The sequence below is a fragment of the Eptatretus burgeri genome, chromosome 14 (genome assembly GCF_056783735.1).
Source record: "Eptatretus burgeri isolate ZD-2024b chromosome 14, Ebu_testis_v1, whole genome shotgun sequence".
In the NCBI taxonomy this organism is placed as follows: Eukaryota; Metazoa; Chordata; class Myxini; order Myxiniformes; family Myxinidae; genus Eptatretus; species Eptatretus burgeri.
This window is the reverse complement of record NC_140974.1, coordinates 25973465-25992019: the sequence shown is the minus strand read 5'-3', so window position 1 is coordinate 25992019 and position 18555 is coordinate 25973465. Positions and strand designations below refer to the sequence as shown.

At 43.8% G+C, this 18555-nt stretch overlaps 1 protein-coding gene across 4 annotated transcripts in view; it reads left to right on the top strand.

Annotated features, from left to right (window-relative positions):
• The window catches only part of DCT (dopachrome tautomerase), an 80818-nt gene that overhangs the window by 17408 nt on the left and 44855 nt on the right, over nt 1-18555 (top strand). For all 4 annotated transcript variants that reach the window (XM_085854089.1, XM_085854088.1, XM_085854091.1 and 1 more), the window contains 2 exons: nt 9740-9875; nt 15915-16116. In XM_085854089.1, the coding sequence (XP_085710215.1) occupies nt 9740-9875; nt 15915-16116 (338 nt within the window). The remainder of the gene's footprint in view (nt 1-9739; nt 9876-15914; nt 16117-18555) is intronic.

The window sequence follows — 18555 nt, the reverse complement described above, 5'->3', positions numbered from 1 at the left end:
TTGAAATTGCCATTCCTGAGAGAGGGGATAAATTTATACCCCCATCCCCTAACCTGTCAAAAGATTTTGTCGAAATGGTGATAAAATTCATGAAATTTGAAAAAAGGTCAGGTCAGGTCAGGTAGAAGAGTATGTGCTGGAGCAGCGCGTCGCTGCGTCCACTTTTTGCCAGTACTCCAGGGGCCTCCCTCTGGCCATCTTCCAGTCAGATGCCTGGACAAATCCCCATCTCCTTGAGATGCTGATCAACGTGCTGCAACCATGAGGCACGGGGCCAGCCCATTGGCCTCCTCCACTCACGAGGCTCCCTCGCTGAGAGAATCTATTGAGCAGGATCAGCGTCAGGAAAACGAGCCACATGTCCATAGAGCCACAGCTGATACTCATGGACTATGCAGGTAACAAATCTCATTTTTTTTTTTTTTTGTATACTTTGGTCGAGGCTCGTATGAGAGCTAACACACAACTCACAGCAAGGAGGCATGAGACAAGAGGGGCGGGAGTGGAAGGGACAAAACATTGGGGAACAGACACAGGTGAACTGTGGAAGGGAGAGGGATGGGGATGGGACGGGGAGTCTCTCTCTCATTTGAGTCTCTCTCAGCAACTGCTCATTGGACACAAAGTCTAACCAGCAATAGCCAAGGATTTTCCGAAGAGACCTGGTACCAAAGGAATTAAGCCTCTGTCTCAGATCCCTGATCAGAGTCCAAGTCTCACATCCGTAGAGCAAGACTGGAAGCACCAAGGACCTGAAGACTCGGACTTTCATCTTCCCACACAGGTACTGGCAGCTCCACACCTCATGATCCAGTGAATCCATGAATCCCCAGGCCTGACCCAGACATCTGTTAACCTCTGGCTCACAGCCAGCAGAGACATGAATATCACTGCCAAGGAAAGTGAATCTCTCCGTGACCTCAACAACCTCACCACAAACAGGTACAGACAGGATCGCAGCATCCAAGATGTCAGTGAAAGCCTGGATCACAGTTTTGACCCAGGAAACTTGTATTCCCAGTGTCTCTGACTCCTCATTGAGCACCTCAAGGGCCCCAAAAGGATATCCAGAGTCTCCGCAAAGATGACTGCATCATCTGCGAAATCAAGGTGAGAGATCTTGACATTCCCAGACGATGCACCGCAGCTTGATCTCTCCGACATCCTCCCAGAATCCAGTCCATACAAGTGCTGAAAAGTGTGGGGACCAGTACACACTCCTGACGAACTCCAGTAATAACTGGAAATAAGTCAGAGATGGTATCACAACATCTCACAATACTCTCGGTACCAGAGTATAGTTCAGACATCAGATTGATCAGTTTTGGTGGCACCCCACGAAGACCAAGAATGCTCCAGAGGGCATCCCGATTCACCGAATCGAACGCTTTACAGAGATCAACATAGGCTGCAAGCAGCCCATGCCGAAACTCTCGTCTTCGTTCAGTGAGGACCCAATGAGCAAGGATATGGTCAATCATTGACCTCTTTGGTGTAAAGCCTGACTGTTCTGGACGTTGGTGCTCAAGCAGATGGTGGAGAACCCTATCAATAATTATCCGAGCAAAGACCTTGCCCAGCACTGAGAGCAGTGTCACCCCTCGGTAGTTGTTGCAGTCTTGGTGATCACCCTTCCCTTTCCAGAGAGGGACAACAAGGCCCCTCTTCCAGTCAGTTAGGATGATGCCTGTGTTCCAGGCAGAGCACAGAACTGTATGAAACAACACAAATACAGCTCTTCCACCAGCCTTGAGAAGTTCAGCATGAATGCCACAGATCCCTGGAGCTTTATCCCATTTCAACCAGTTCACAGCAGCTTGTGTTTCCACAAAGGAAGGTGAACCACAGTTGATTGGAGGGGCAGCAATAGGGATAGTAACACCCCTGATATCCAACTCAACAGCTGGTGTGTCAGCCTGGTACAGCCGCTCAAAGTAACTGGCCTAGCTGGCCTTCACTTCGGACTCCTCTGTCAAGAGCCCACCACCCTCTGCTCTAACTGAGGTAAGGGGTTGGAGGAACGCAATGCGCGAATTCCCCTGTAAGTAGGACGTGAATCACTTGATTGCAGTTGATGCTCTACCCCCTCACAGATTCCTCGCACATAGGCCTCCTTGTCCACCCTTGGCACACGTCCAGTTTTATGCCTCAACTCCCTGAACAGCTCAGCTCTGCCAATCATCCTGGCCTTGTGACTCTGGTCAATAGTATCCAGTGTCCCTTGAAAGACAAAATTCTTCTTTGCGCAATGGTGAGTTCCAAGACATCTACAAGCAAAATCAAGGATGGTGGTCTTGAAGACACTCCACAACTCTTCAGGATACCCCAAAGCATCCAGACCTCCAAATCTCCACTCAGCTTGTTCGCAACTCCTCAGATACCCTCTCATCCTTGAGCTTGCCAACATCCAGACTCGGCTGGGATGGTACCATTCTACTGGATTTAAGCTGAAACTTCAGAGTTGCTACAACAAGCCGGTGGGCAGTATTGAGGAAGTGAGCACACTGGTAGACCCTGCAGTTCTGGATCATCCTCCAGCGACCGTCAACGAGGACATGGTCAATCTCCTTTGCCACACCGCCAGTGTTGGAATACCAAGTCCAGCGATGAGTCTGTGGGCACTGAAACCATGAACCAGCCACCCTCAGTCCATGACTTCTTGCAAAGTGAAGGAACTTAGTGCTATTCTGGTTCACAGTTCCTGACCCATGGGGACCAACACACGTCTCATAACCGTCCCTATCAGTTCCAGTCGATGCATTGAAATCCCCGAAGAGGAGAAGAGTAATTCACCTGGTGCACTTATCAACCACAGATTCGAGCGTGGCATAGAATGCATCCTTCACGGTGAGATCACTCGCCTCAGTCGGAGCATATACAGAGACCAGGGAAATGACACCCAAGGAGTGATGAATCCTTAATCTCATAATACACTCATTGACCGGTGTGACCTCACTTATCATTGGAATCAGCTTATTGGACACAGCAACAGCAACTCCTTGGGCATGGTAACCATCATTGCGACCAGACCAATAGTAGGTGTTAGCACCCACCATTATCTCGATACAATCCGGTCTCCAAACCTCAGAGAGAGCTGCAATACCGATGTCCAAACGCTTGAGCTCAGATGATAACAGAGACAGGTGGTCATCCTCTGTTCGGGATTGGACATTCCAAGCACCCACCCGAAGGGACCGCCTCAGGTTAACCCAAAGAGACCGCCGTCTGGTGGACGACACCTCAGCACCACCCCGACACACATTACTGCAATCTGACCCGGGAAGCTTACCTTGTGGTTTCCCTCCTATTATCAAAGATTTGGGGTCCCAAAGGCTTTGCCCCAATCCCGTCATCCGGTGAGCTGCCCTGTGAAGGGAAGCTGCACAGGAGGTACTCCCACGGAGTGGGCTTTCAGATATTTTTTATGCTTTTGGTATGTTTTGTGGAATAAAGGGTTTTACGATGGCTGGAGTGCAAATCTTGTCGCCAACCTCCTCATAAAAAGTAACCCAACTGCAGGAGGACATCCACAGACACAGTTGGGCACGAGATACGGATGGCCGTTGGCTCACAAGGAGCTCCTCCGCCCTTTGACAGGTTTTATTTTTAATCCTGCTGGGTGTCCATATCCAAACACCCTCCTCACCAAGAAACTTGGTGGGGGAGACAGTTTATTCACCGACAACCCGACCATGGAACAGGTTAGTACAGGTTTATATGGTACCTGCTGCAAGTCACAGATCTCATCTGACCTGACCTGACAAAGTCTGACATTAAAAAATTTAAACGTCTGAATATATCAAAATGATAAATGTACACTGCATCCTTTTTGAGCACAAACTGTTTTTACAAATCTTGTTCTAAGCACACACAAACAGTATAAGATCAGCTGAACATTGTGGTAAACATGATTTTAAAAAGTGCAATGGAATTTGCTTTCACTGGATCCGGTTCATTCTGTTCGGCTGAATAAAGTGGATTGTATGTGATTCCACTTATCCGTTATCATCTTACAAAACTGTACGTGATGAAGCACAGCAAAGTAACCAATGAAAATCGACTAAATCATCATCATTGAGTTGCAGTATTTCGGTCTGACATTTAAAAAAAAAAAAAAAAAATATATATATATATATATATATATATATATATATATATATATATATATATATATATATATATATATATATATATCAATTGTTGGCCTGTCAAACTTTGACTCAAGGCATAATACGTTTGGAATCTGTCCATGTATCGCTTAAATAGTTAAACGATTATTGTTTCATTACTTTTTTTTCAGTGTTAGAAATGTATTCCTGATATATTTAAGTTATTTTTTTCTGAAATAATCTCGGAGAGTGGGTCCCAGTGTCAGGCGTCTGTCCGTACGTCCATTAACAATTGACTTAAACATCTTCTCACAAAATGGACAAAATTTGGTATGATGCATCAGGACAGTCAGGTCTTCATGGGGTTGTGCTCCCCATCTTGATCCGCTCCCCATAAGAGACTGAAACGGTGGGGTTTTGCCTCAAATTCAAGTAATTTATTTTTTAATCTCAGAAACCGATGGCCAGATGCTGACAAAACTCTTCATTCATAATAAGGCCCATGCCGTTAACTTAAGTTGTGCTCCCCATGACTGTACCATTTCAGGAAGGGTGGCAATGGCAATTTCTCCCTAATCCCTCATTTTCACCTCGCCTGTTGGGGAAATAGCCGTCAGTCCCCCAAGGGGCTATATTTTAATTGTTATGTGACTTTTCAGCTTTATGTCGCTACTATGTATAGCTTGATGGTCGTAAAAGTCAGAAATTAAATTAAAAAAAACCCAATGATGCCTGTCAATTTTATCCTCCCCCCCCCCCTTCCCCACTGGAAATTTTACAAATCGCACCCGGGTTTGGTGAATGGTATGTATACCAGTGTAGATTGGTGAGACATTTTTCATGCAGCCAATGTAGTTAGTACAGGACTAATTGTCCTTAAATTGTAGTATATAAAACTGGGTGGGTTCATGAATGCATTTGTAAAGCTGCCAGTTTGATTACAACTTCATTTCGAAAGCATTGTATCCAGGATTGTGTTGGTCGACCACAGTTTGACCATCTTGAAAAATTAATAGGCCTTGAGGATGATTATCATAAACGATGACACTGCTGCACATCAGTGGTTGAGGAAGATGTTTAGTTGGAACAGTAACATTAATAATCCTTTATTGTTCACAGTAGACCTTTTCACGTGTGAAGCAGCAATGAATAATAACTGTCCAGGGACAGAAATAGAAATTGAAGCGTTTCCCCTTGGTAATCACACATGACATGTGCAATGCACTTTGCTGCACACGACCAGTAATGTTCAACCGCACACAATCAATTTAATAATGTGACGTAAATTCTCATCATGGTGCACGACACTTATTTTCATGTGCATTATGTTTTTCTCTTTGGTTTAAAACATCTTGTATTGTGGAAGAACGAGGTGACGGAGATTAAATACAGTGGCCTTCGAAAGTATGGGATTAAATACAGTGGCCTTCAAAAGTATGGGATTAAATACAGTGGCCTTCAAAAGTATGGGATTAAATACAGTGGCCTTCAAAAGTATGGGATTAAATACAGTGGCCTTCAAAAGTATTCACCCACCTCCAAAGTTTTCACTTTTTTCTAACTTTTCAATAACCTGAGCTTATTTCATGATGCTTTCAAATCAAACTTAACATATATGGTCTTCACAAACTCCTCGAAAGTGATAAAGCTAAAAAATGCAGCCAAAATGTAAATAAGTTTGATTAACAGAGAAAATCAGATGATTCTCAGTTGCATAAGTATTCAAACCCTTTCCATAATTAACCCAAAATCATTTCAGGAACAAATTATTTGTTGAATGGTTATAACATCAGTGTAATTGGTTTCTCCTGTATGTAATCAATGGTTTAGTTAAAAAAAAATAGGCTCCCCACTTATCTAAGGAGTTTTAAGGTGTAACTCACTTGGTCAACCAACAAGGCAAACATGAAGACCAAGGAAGTCAAACCTGAAGTGGTGGAGAAGCACCGTTCAGAAGAGGGTGATAAGATTTTAATGTCACTCATTACCCCTTTGAGTCCGATGAAATCCTTTATAAAGAAGTGGAAGACATATCATACCACCCAGACTCTACCCATATCAAGTCACCCATCCCAACTCAGCAGCCGAGCCAGCAGAAAACTGGTTCAGGATGTTACTATAAATCCAATAATGACTGAAAGCTCTGCAAAGATCTCTGTCTGAGATGGGGGTCAATGTTCATCAATCAGCTATGTCCCATTCCCTTCTCAAAGCTGGCCTCTGTGGACAGGTGGCAAGAAAGAAGCCATTACCGAAAAAGACAGATAAAGGCTCGTATGGAGTTTGCCAAAAAGTATCTTAATGATACTGCAGGCATGTGGAGAAACGGTTTGTGGTCAGACGAGATAAAAATTAAACTTTTTGGTCGAAATTCGAAGCATTACGTCTGGCGTAAGCCTAACATCACCCAGTCAACACCATCCCTCCTGTCAGGCATGGTGGTGGCAGCATCATGTTATGAGGCTGTTTTTCATCAGCAAGGACTGGCAAGCTTGTCAGGATAGAAGGGACAATGCATGGTGCAAAGTACAGGAGAATCCTTGATGAAAACCTGCCCGAGTCAGCCATTACTATGAAACTGGGAAGGAGATTCACATTATCAGCAGGACAATGAGCCGAAGCACAAACCTCAAGCCACACTGGAATGGCTGAATAAGAAGAAAATAAATGTTCTTGAGTGGCCCAGTCAAAGTCCTGATTTGAACCCAATTGAACATTTATGGGGAGACTTGAAGATTGCAGCCCATCGACGATCCCCATCAAACTTGGCAGAACTAGAGCAATTTTCACGTGAAGAATGGGTAAAGATTTCACCATCTCACTGTGCAAACCAGTGGAGTGGAGACCTCTGTGGTCGAGAAAAACACTCATCGCAGTCATTGCTGCAAAAGGCATTTCCACCAAGTGCTGACCTCAGGGGCTGAATACTTTTGCAACCAGTGAAATTAGATTTGCACTTGTGTTTTGCAGGTATTCCTGACATGTAACCTCCTTCGACTATAACAGTGTTTAGCTTGATTTCTTCACTTATGAATAAAAAAGTTTATTTGTAAAAATTGTTTCTACATAATTCATACAAGTGTGGCATTATTGGTCAGGGTGAATACTTTTTCAGGCCACTGTACACACTGAGTGTAGGAGCAGAGAAAGAGGTGGATGGAACAAGCAAGCAAATGAATGAATGGGAAAAGACGAGAGAATACAGGGAAAGAAACAGCATAACTTTGAAGCCACTGGGTTGAGTTAGGGGAGGATGAACCGAAATTAAAGATCCCAAGTGCGGATGGAACTGGAAGATTACATGATATGACAGTGAACTGCCATCAATAAGTTGTGGATCCGCTCTTTGGAGAAGTTCTGGCCTGAAAGGATCGAAACCTCGAGGAAGAATGGTACCCAGCTTATGATCCATGCAGTTGGGAAACGAGTCAATTGCTTACAGGTTAAGGGCCGTCCTTCAGGTGAGAGAACCATGTTTTGAGGTTTACAATTTAATAAGGTTAAATATACTGTAGGATATTATGAAAGTTAACATCATTTACAGCAATCCTTTAAATTATATATCTTAGGAATAGCCGATACTGCACGATTAATTAAAAGTGTGCGTGTGTGTGTGTGTTTTGCACACGCACGCACATGGGTGTGTTTGCCTCAGTCAGTAATTCTTAACCTGGGGGATATTTCCCCCTGGGGGGAAATTTTCGGATTTCAGGGGGGAAATTATTTTTTAGGTTGAACAATTTTCAAACTATTTATTGCGTTGAATACATCGTCCGAATACGCTTATCAAGCGATGAAAAATTAGCGGAACAAAAATTCTGCTGCTACCAGTGTGCAGCACTGCCTTTCTCAATTTCTCAATCAAGGAAAAAATACTCAATTTCCACAGTGGATCAGTATACCAAAAGAGGATCTTTAATTTCGTATATATGGAGGAAGAACATTCAATGATTCACTGAAACATTCGAACGTACTTCACTAACTAGAAGTCCGAAGCTATCACTCTCATACACAATTTGACATCCAAAAAATGGGAGGGTGAGACATTTGGCAATTCAACCATGGGATGAGCTGATAAGCACAACGCTAAAGAACTCTGAACTTCAATACGTGGCCACTTTGGGTGGGAGGGAGAGAATAATACACTCATGGCAAAAGTTTGCAGTGTTAACAACCAGGTCACCCTGTTTCTATGCAGTGAGCAAGACCTTTTTTCATAGGAAGATATTCCTTTTATCAATATGGAGGTCAAAAGACTGTTGGGAAAAGGGAAACATTACTGACAGCCAATTTGACTATGGTACAAAAATTAAATTTATGAAGTACCAGCAACAATTCAACAAGTGAACATAATTGAGAATACATGAATATAATTATTTTTCTTCCAGGACATCCTCCACTCTTCTGGGAAGGCTTTCCACTACAAGTTGGAATATTGCTGCAGGGATTTGCTTCCATTCAGCCACAGCAGCATTAGTGAGGTCGGGCACTGATGTTGGGTGATTAGGTCTGGCTCGCAGTCGGCATTCCAATTCCTTCCAAAGGTGTTTGATGGCGTTGAGGTCAGGGCTTTGTGCAGGCCAGTCAAGTTCTTCCACACCAATCTCGACAAACCATTTCTGTATGGACCTCGATTTGTGCATGGGGACATTGTCATGCTGAAGCAGGAAAAGACCTTCCGCAAACTCTTACCACAATGTTGGAAACACAGAATCGTCTGGAATGTCATTTTATGCTGTAGTGTTAGGATTTCCCTTCACTGGAACTAAGGGGCCTTGCCGGAACCAAGAAAAACAGCCCCAGACCATTATTCCTCCTCCACCAAGCTTTACAGTTAGCACTATGCATCCGGGCAGGTAGCGTTCTCCTGGCATCCGCCAAACCCAGATTCATCCGTCAGACTGCCAGATGGTGAAGCATGATTAATCACTCAAGAGAACGTGTTTCCACTGATCCAGAGTCCAATGGTGGTGAGCTTTACACCACTCCAGCCGACGCTTGGCATTGCGCAAGGTGATCTTAGGCTTGTGTGCGGCTGCTCGGCCATCGAAACCCATTTTGTGAAGCTCTCGACGAACAGTGCTTGTGCTGACGTTGCTTCCAGAGTAAGTTTGGAACTCGGTAGTGAGTGTTGCAACCGACGACGGACGATATTTCCATGTTACATGCTTCAGCACTCGACGATCCCATTCTGTGAACTTGTGTGGCCTACCACTTCGTGGCTGAGCTGTTATTGCTCCTAGACATTTCCACTTCACAATAACAGCATTTACAGTTGACCGGGGCAGCTCCAACAGGGCAGAGAATTGGTGAACTGAATTGTTGGAGAGGTGGCATCCTATGACTGTGCCACGTTGAAAGTCACTGAGCTCTTCAGCTTGACCCATTATACTGCCAATGTTTGCCTATGGAGATTGCATGGCTGTGTGCTTCATTTTATACACCTGTCAGCAATGGGTGTAGCTGGAATAGCTGAATCCACTAATTAGAAGGGGTGTCCGCATAGTTTTGGCCATGTAGTGTGTGTGAGTATGCAGCATATGGGTGCACATGTATGCATGTGTGTTTATGCACATACGTGTATGTGTACATGTATGAATGTGTGCATATACATCTGCTTGTGTATGTAGAAACTCTCTCGAGGGGTTTGCATCAGCAAATGGTTCATTTGCGCCTGGAATCAGCAGTCTGCACAACCTAGTGCATGCCTTCCTGAACGGCACTGCCAGCAAACCACACATTGCAGCAAATGATCCAGTATTTGTGGTGAGTGACAAGTTTGACTGTTTAATCACATCCAATTCACATTCATCATATCTATGGCTGTGTGCAGGAAAAACTTCAATCCAACCTCATTTCATTCTAATCATACAAACAATGACTTGATTTGTGATAAAGCACAATAAAATCCCTTTGCATTTCTCTTGTGCAATATATAGTGACATGAAAGGGGGAGTGAGGACCAGTCGTTGGAAAGTGCGAAGAATAACATGTTCCGTGTGTTCAAGTAGTTTAGATTTACAGTTATAACAGGGATCTGTCAGAGGTAAGTTGTACAGGAAAATGTGCACCAAGGAAGCAGTAATTGAAAACCATGTGGAAGTTTAGGGTAAGGTTGTATTGTGTTGGACATTCTGCACAGGCAGATGGAGATCTTGCGGCATGTGGCATGAAAGAACCAGAAAAGTCCTACAAGCTTGTTAAATGGCAATGACAACATGGGCTGTTTGACAAAGGAATGCAGGCCAGGTTGGAGGAGTGAGCCGTAGAGCCCTGGAGTGGGGTGGGATGACGTGAAAGGCAGTGCTGCACACTGGTAGCAGGTGTCCAATAAGAGCAATCTACCATGCATAAGGGCATCCCTTGAGGTTATAAAGCCACATTCATGCAAAACTAGGCTTGGACTTCCAGGAAACATACAAGACACTTCCTCTGCCTCTGCTTTCCACGGATGGAACGCTGAGAAACTGCCGACATCATCTCAACACCATCCTCTTGTCTTCATCCTATGCTGTACCAGCCTCCAAAACCACGGATCATGGTGGAGCCAAGGACAGCCTACCTGCCTAAAGTCATCACTTGTGTTCTTTTTCGTTGTATGAATCCGGTATTTTGGCACCATGAGCGGGGTTTAGCTTCACTGTACATAAGTTTGTGTGCTCCTTTCTTCCCTATTTGTGTGTCTGTCAACTGTGAGATCTGTTCATTTATTTATTGTGTCTTGTCCTTCCTCACACCCCCTCCCCCGAAACCCCCCTCACCCAATCATCCCTCATATCAAAAAACCCCAATTATTATAAGAAATGTCTTTCCGCCTTCTGACTTCCTGCATTCATACCAACCGCTAAATTTGGTTTGTATTTGAGCGAGCCTTTGGGAAAATCATACGGTTATTGAATGCAGTATAAATTCAGAGATTGCTTTGTCATTCGCGAGGGTCAAATACCCTCGGTGTTATGGTCAACGCTAATCAACCCGACAATACTTTTTTGGCTGCAATGATACTTTTCATATTCACCAAATCCTGTTTAAAGATGAAAGTGTTCTCGAACAGTTAGATTATCAGGAATTTGAATGTGAATGGGCAAAATTAAGGATTCACAAATTCCATTGTGCAGAGCGGATAGAAAAACTAACAGTTGATGGAGGCATCCACCCCAATTCTGACCTCATCTGTGGATTGGGAATAAAATGCATTAAGTTACAAGATACTGACTAATGGTACAGACATGCTCATAACTAGCATTGTTGTCGTTAATGCCAACGGCACACGCTCTCACCAATGTCAAGGAAACCAAAAAAGTATGGCAGCCACTTGCACACCTGATCACCTCATAGAACGAATGGACATTGACAAGGAACTTTTTTTTATTTTTATTTTTAATGTAGCAAAACCAAAACGTCTTCACATTTAAAAAAGGTTGTTGCCAAATGTTAATAAAATATTGTTTTGTAAGGTTTTAAAAACCACAAAACCTTATTAGGCCCAGTCTTGTTGCTTGTTTATATAAAGGACCTCTCCCAATCCCCACGATCTGGAAAACCCTCTTTTTATTTTTTCAGATCACTCCCCATTGTGTTCTGCAGTAATCCAACCGACTGCTCGGCAGACAGCACTGAGAGTGCCTTCAGCAAGTATTCACACCCCTTGACTGTCACATTTTGTTGTCTTTTTTTATTTTATTTTATTCTACCTGCCTAAAGTCATCACTTGTGTTCTCTTTCGTTGTATGAATCTGGTATTTTTTTTTCATTTTCTTTTTTTTCTACACATTTTGTTTTCATTTTCTGCACATTTTGTTGCCTGAATTTAAAATGGATTTAATTTAAATACCTTTGTCACCGATCTATGCAAAATACCCCCATAATGACAAAGTGTAAAGATGTTTCTAGAAATGTTTCCAAATTTATTGAAAATGAAGCACAGAAATAGCTAATTTACACAAGTATTCAGCCCCCTGAGGCAATACCTTGTCGAAGCACCTTTGGCAGTGATTACAGCTTCGAATCTTCATGGGTTTGTCTGTATCAGCTTTGCACATCTGGATTTGGGGAGTTTCTCTCACTCTTCCTTGCAGATTTGCTCAAGCTCTGTCAAGTTGGAAGGGGAGTGTCAGTGAACAGTCTTTACACAGATTCCACAGATCTTCAAGTCTTTCTGCAGATTCTCAATGGGATTCAAGTCTGGGATTTTGCTGGGCCACTCGAGGACTTTCATGCTCTTGTTCTGAAACCATTCCAATGTTACTTTGGCTGTGTGTTTTGGGTCATTGTCCTGTTAAAAGTTAAATCTTCACTGCAGTCTGAGGTCTTTTGCACTTTGAAGCAGGTTCTCCTCAAGGATTTGCCTGTATTTGGCTTCATTCATGGATACCTCTATCCTTTCAGGTCTTCCAGTCCCTGCCACTGAAAAGTATCCCCATGGCATGATGCTGCCACCACCATGCTTCATGGTAGGGTTGGTGTTAGATGGGTGATGAGCTGCGCTCAGTTCCCGCCAGACGTAGCGCTTTGCATTCAGGTCAAAGAGTTCAAATTTCGTCTAATCAGACACAGAATGTTTAGCCTCATGCCCTCACAGACTTTCACGTGCCTTTTTGCAAACTCCAGGCATGCTGTCACGTGCTTTTTTACTTTGGAGTGGCTTCTGTCTGGCCACTCTCCCATAAAGCCTAGATTTGTGAAGTGCTGCAGAGACTGTTCTTCCACCAGGTTCTCCCATCTCAGTCAAGGAACTCTGTAGTTCTGTTAGTGGTCATTGGGTTCTTGTTCGCCTCCGTGACCAAGGTCCTTCATGCCCAGTTGATCAATTTGGTCAGACAGCCAGCTCTATGAATAGTCTGGATAGTTCCATATTATTTCTATTTCCCAATGATGGAGCTCACTGTGCTCTTGGGAACTTTTAAGACTCTAGAAATTGTTTTATAGCCTTCCCCAGATCTATGCCTCCTCACAATTGTATCTCAGGGTTCTACGGACATTTCCTTGGACTTCATGGTAGAGTTTCTGCTCTGACATGCACTGTCAGCTGTGGGACCCAATATAGAAAGGTGTGTTTCTTTCTAAATCATGTCCATTCCTTACTATAATTCACAGACTGGTGTTTGTGTGTTTGTTTGTGGGTTTCTTTGTCATGCGACTCCTCCTACAGTTCTGGGCCAATTGCATCCAGACTTGCTACAGAGGATCAGCATAACTCCAATTAATGCAACGGGGTATTTTTTTATCTTCGCCGGTGGTCTTAGGGGTTTGGGTGGGTGGGGAGGGGGGGACACAAATTCTCGATGTAAATGTGTATCGTGTAGCGCCACATCCAGGTTGGGGAGGGTACTACAAATCTCTACCATTTACAGTGCAGTATTGTTGTCCCCACGTTTTCCAGTGCTGTGAAGTGTTTTGAATTTTCAGCAGGAGGTATGTTTTTGCTTCATGCACATAAACCAGGTTATTAATTTTTGCATATGCAGAGCTGCCACTTGCCTATACACCACCCAAATAAAGGTATGCTTCAGAAGATCGTGTTGCATGCTTGGAACAAGATCGCTCGTTGGGCAGGTACTTTGCTAGTCAATTGAATTGGCCACAGGTGGACTCCAATCAAGTTGTGGAGAAATCTCAAGGATGATCAAAGGAAAATGATGTACCTGAGCTCAATTTGGAGTGTCATAGCAAAGGGGTTGAATACTTATTGACTCAAGACGCTTCAGCTTTTCATTTTTAATTAATTTGTAAAAAATTCTAAAAACGTTTTCACTTTGTCATGATGAGGTATTTTGTGTATATCAGGGACAAAAATTTTAATAATATCCATTTTAAATTCAGGCTGCAACACAACAAAATGTGAAAAAAGTCAAGGGTTGTGAATACTTTCTGAAAGCACTATGCATCACTTTCTGCCGATGTGGAATTGATTCGATGCTCGTATGATAAATGAAACATGTCCTTTAATCGTGGAAAATCTAACTGTCTCATCCTGTTTCAGAATGATAGTCAAATTAGCCCATCTGTCTCTTTCGTTGGTCAGCTACTGGAAGAGGTTCAGTCTCTTAAACTTCTCGACCTCACCATCAGCCATGACCTCTCCTGGACCAACCACATTGCAAACCTAACCTCCAATGCCAGCCGCAAACTGGACATCCTTCATTGATGCATGTCTTTCTTTGGAAAATCTGAGATACTCACAACCTTCAAGACCTTTGTCTGTTGCTCAATAGAGTAATAATCTCCCACATGGGCTGGTGCCCCAATACCCACATGTGTGTTTACTGAATTTTGTGGAGTCCAAAGGTCTCAATACTTTTGGAATATATTGTGATGAGGCCAAAGCACAAGGTCTTGTTTTCACATTACATACAGGTTGGTGATCTTTGTTTTCCAACATTCATTCTCCAATAGGGCTGGCAGGATAGTCCAGAGGTGCACACACTCACCTCAAAGCCGTCCAGCCTCGGTTTGAATCCTGACCCAGCTATGAAATGGTGTTTCACAGGCAGGGTGGATGATTCATCAATGTGTGTGCCATCCTTCGGATGGACGTTAAACTGGGCGTCCAGTCTGCCAACTTTAGTTGGTAGATGATACAGATCCCATAGTGTCCTTCATGAAGAGTATGCGAGCCATCGCCTGCACCCTGAACAAATTCCCTATTCCAGCACTAATTACTGCTGGGAAGGCAATGACAAACCACCCAGTGTAACCTTTGCCAAGAAACTGCTTCGGCAGCACCGACGCTCTTTAACAGACTACGGGACATCAGAATCAGAAATTCTCCATTTTTGTTTCTTGGTGAACATAGCAACTCCAGGATGCACATGTTCTTCCAGTAATCCCCTTTTTTTCAAACTTCCAAAATCCAAGCTCTCTGCACACCTCACTTCTCCTGTCTTTGGAACTGCCTTCCAGAGGCTGTTCAGTTTTCAAGTAAGTAGTGCACCATCATCTTTTGTCATCCCCCAACCTGACCCATGATCTTTATTACCCCCACTAATCTTTCCGACCCTAACCCATTTATTTGCTGTTCTCTTTCTTTTTTTTTTTTTTTTTTTTTTTTTTTCTCTCTCTCTCTCTCTCTCTCTCTCTCTCTCTCTCTCTCTCTCTCTCTCTCTCTCTCTCTCTCTCTCTCTCTCTCTCTCTCTCTCTCTCTCTCTCTCTCTCTCTCTCTCTCTCTCTCTCTCTCTCTCTCTCGTTATTCCCTGGCTGGTTGTGCCCAATTATTGCCTGCTGTACCACTGTTAGTTTAACCTTGCTATTCCATGAGCCTTGCTCTTGTAAAGAAAAAACATTGCACGCTTGAAACGTTTAAAACATTTCAACGTTTATGATATTAATACATAAAATCATAATAACGTTTAAAAAAAATGTAAATTTTATTTTGATGATGAATCTTAATGATGTTTTTCAAACCTTATTAAAGAATGGTATCACAATGTTTTAATAACATCATTGTGTTCGCTGAGAACATCACATCAAAATTCTCTGTTACTCAAACAACCTTTTCTGTTTGGTGAGACAAAGATTAATGAGCACATGCTCATTCCCGAATGGCATAACACGTTATCTGCGGTGACCAGTCTATAACTGACTCAGCTGTGATGAGGAACCACAAATGGGGGCAATTCAACAGCCGAGACTACACACCAGTGACGAAAAGGCAGTTCAATCGCACATGCTCATCGGTATTTGGAACTGAACAGATAGAGTCCATGACTTGGACAAAACTATCAAATATATACTTAACCATTGATGAAGGTGGTGTAATCCTTTTTTATGTGACCCCACCTCTCCCTTCCCCAATCATTCCAACAGGTGCTACATGTGTTTGTCGATGCAGTGTTTGAACATTGGCTCCAAGATTCTTCTGGTACTTCATCTACCTGGCCCCGGAAGCTTGCTCCAATTGGACACAACCGGAATGACAACATTGTTCCTTTTTTCCCACCGATTACCAATGGAGAGATGTTTGTGCCAGCATTGGAACTTGGATACAGCTACAGCATTGTGCTGCCCAGTACGCCTAAAACACATTTACACGAATATGAAATATGAAAATACCATGACAGTATTATCATTTTATTACCTCTGCCAATGAAGGTGGATGAAGGTTATGTTTTTTCCTCCGTATGTTTATCTGTGAGCAGGATATCTCAAAAGGTTATGGATTGATTCAGACGAAATTTGGTGTGCGACAAGGACGAATTGATTCGATTTTGGTGAAGATCCAGATCTGGATAGTGGAATGAAAAAGATTTTTTGAAGCTATTCTTTATCAACAAGATATGGTGCTAAGATGATATATAGAAAGATATGTGAAAAAGTTATTGATGTATTATAACAAAACTTAATGGATGGGTTGGGTAGGTGACAAAAACAAGTTGATTAGATTTTGGTTCAGGTCTGGATGCAGATCAAGCCTATCAGTGGTATGTGCTCTACCGAGTGTTGTTATAGTTTTACTTGCTATAACTGATAGTCATGTCAGGAATGGGAGCATGCACCGGAGCAGCGCGATGCTGCGTCCACTTTCTGCCGGTACTCTAGGGGCCTCCGTCTGGCCATCCCCCAGGCAGATGCCTGGCCCATCCCCATCTCCTTGAGATGCTGATCAACTTGCTGCAACCACGAGGTACGTGATCGGCCCACTGGCCTCCTCCACTCACGAGACTCCCTCACTGAAAGAATCTGGTGAGCAGGATCAGCGTCAGGAAAACGAGCCACATGTCCATACAGCCGCAGCTGACGCTCACGGACTATGCAGGTAACAAATCTCATTTGAGTCTCTCTCAGCAACCGCTCGTTGGACACAAAGTCTGACCAGCGATAGCCAAGGATTCTCCAAAGAGACCTGGTGCCAAAGGAATTAAGTCTCCGTCTCAGATCCTTGGTCAGAGTCCAAGTCTCGCATCCATAGAGCAAGACTGGAAGCACCAAGGACCTGAAGACTCAGACTTTCATCCTCCCGCACAGGTACCGGCAGCGCCACACCCCATTATCCAGTGAATCCATGATTCCCCAGGCCCGACCCAGACGTCTATTGACCTCTGACTCACAGCTGGCAGAGACATGAATATCACTGCCAAGGAAAGTGAATCTCTCCACGACCTCAACATCCTCACCACAAACAGGCACAGACAAGACAGCGGCATCCAAGATGTCATTGAAAGCCTGGATCTTAGTTTTGACCCAGGAAACGCATAATCCCAGCGGCTCCGACTCCTCATTCAGCACCTCGAGGGCCCCCCAAAAGGATATCTAAAGTCTCCGCAAAGATGACTGCATCATCTGTGAAATCAAGGTCATCTCAAATCCTTGGGCAGAATCCAAGTCTTACATCCATGGAGCAAGATTGGAAGCACCACGGACTTAAAGACTCAGACTTTCGACCTCCTGCATAAGAATTGACAGCGCCACCTCATGATCCTGTGAATGCATGACTCCCTTGGCCTGACCCAGACGTCCATTGACTTCTGGCTCACAACATGCAGACATGAATATCACTGCCAAGGAAAATAACCTCAACTTCCTCACCATAAATAGGTACATACAAGATATCAGAATCCAATATGTCATTGAAAGCCTGGATCTTCGTTTTGATCCAGGAACCCCAAATCCCAGTGGCTCCAACTCTTCATTCAGCACCTTGAGGGCCCCCAAAAGGATATCCAGCATCTCTGCAAAGATGACTGCATCATCTGTGAAATCAAGATCAGAGATCCTTACATTCCCAAATGACACACCACAGATTGATCTCTCCCACATCCTCTGAGAATCAAATCCATACAAGCACTGAAAAGTGTGAGGGCCAGTACACACCCATGATGAACTCCAGTAACAAATGGAAAGAAGTCAAAGATGGAACCACCACACTTCACAGTCCTCTCAGTACCAGAGTATCGTTCAGAAATCAGATTGATCAGTTTTGGTGGCACCCCACAAAGACCAGGGCCCTCCAGAGGGTATCCTGATTCACTGAAGTGAACACTTTGTGGAGATCAACTTAGGCTGTGAGCAGCCCCAGTTGAAACTCTCACTTGCATTCAGTGAGGACCCGACGAGCAAGGATATGGTCAATCGTTGACCTCTTTGGTGTAAATCCAGACTGCTTTGGGCACTGGTGCTCAAGCAGATGGTGGGGAACCCTTTTAAGAATTATACAAGCAAAGTCTTTGCCCGGCACTGAGAGCAGCATCATCCTTCAGCAGTTGTTGCAATCTTGTCAATCACCCTTCCCTTTCCACAGAGGGAAAACAATGCCCATCTTCCAGTCAGTTGGGCTGATGCCTGTGCTCCGAACAGAGCACAGAACTGCATTCAATGACATGAGTGCAGCATTTCCACCAGCCTTGAGAAGTTCAGCATGGATGACTTCGATCCCAGGAATTTACCCCATTTCAACTGGTTCACTGCAGCCTGTGTTTCCACAAAGGAAGGTGGTTCACAGTTGATTGGA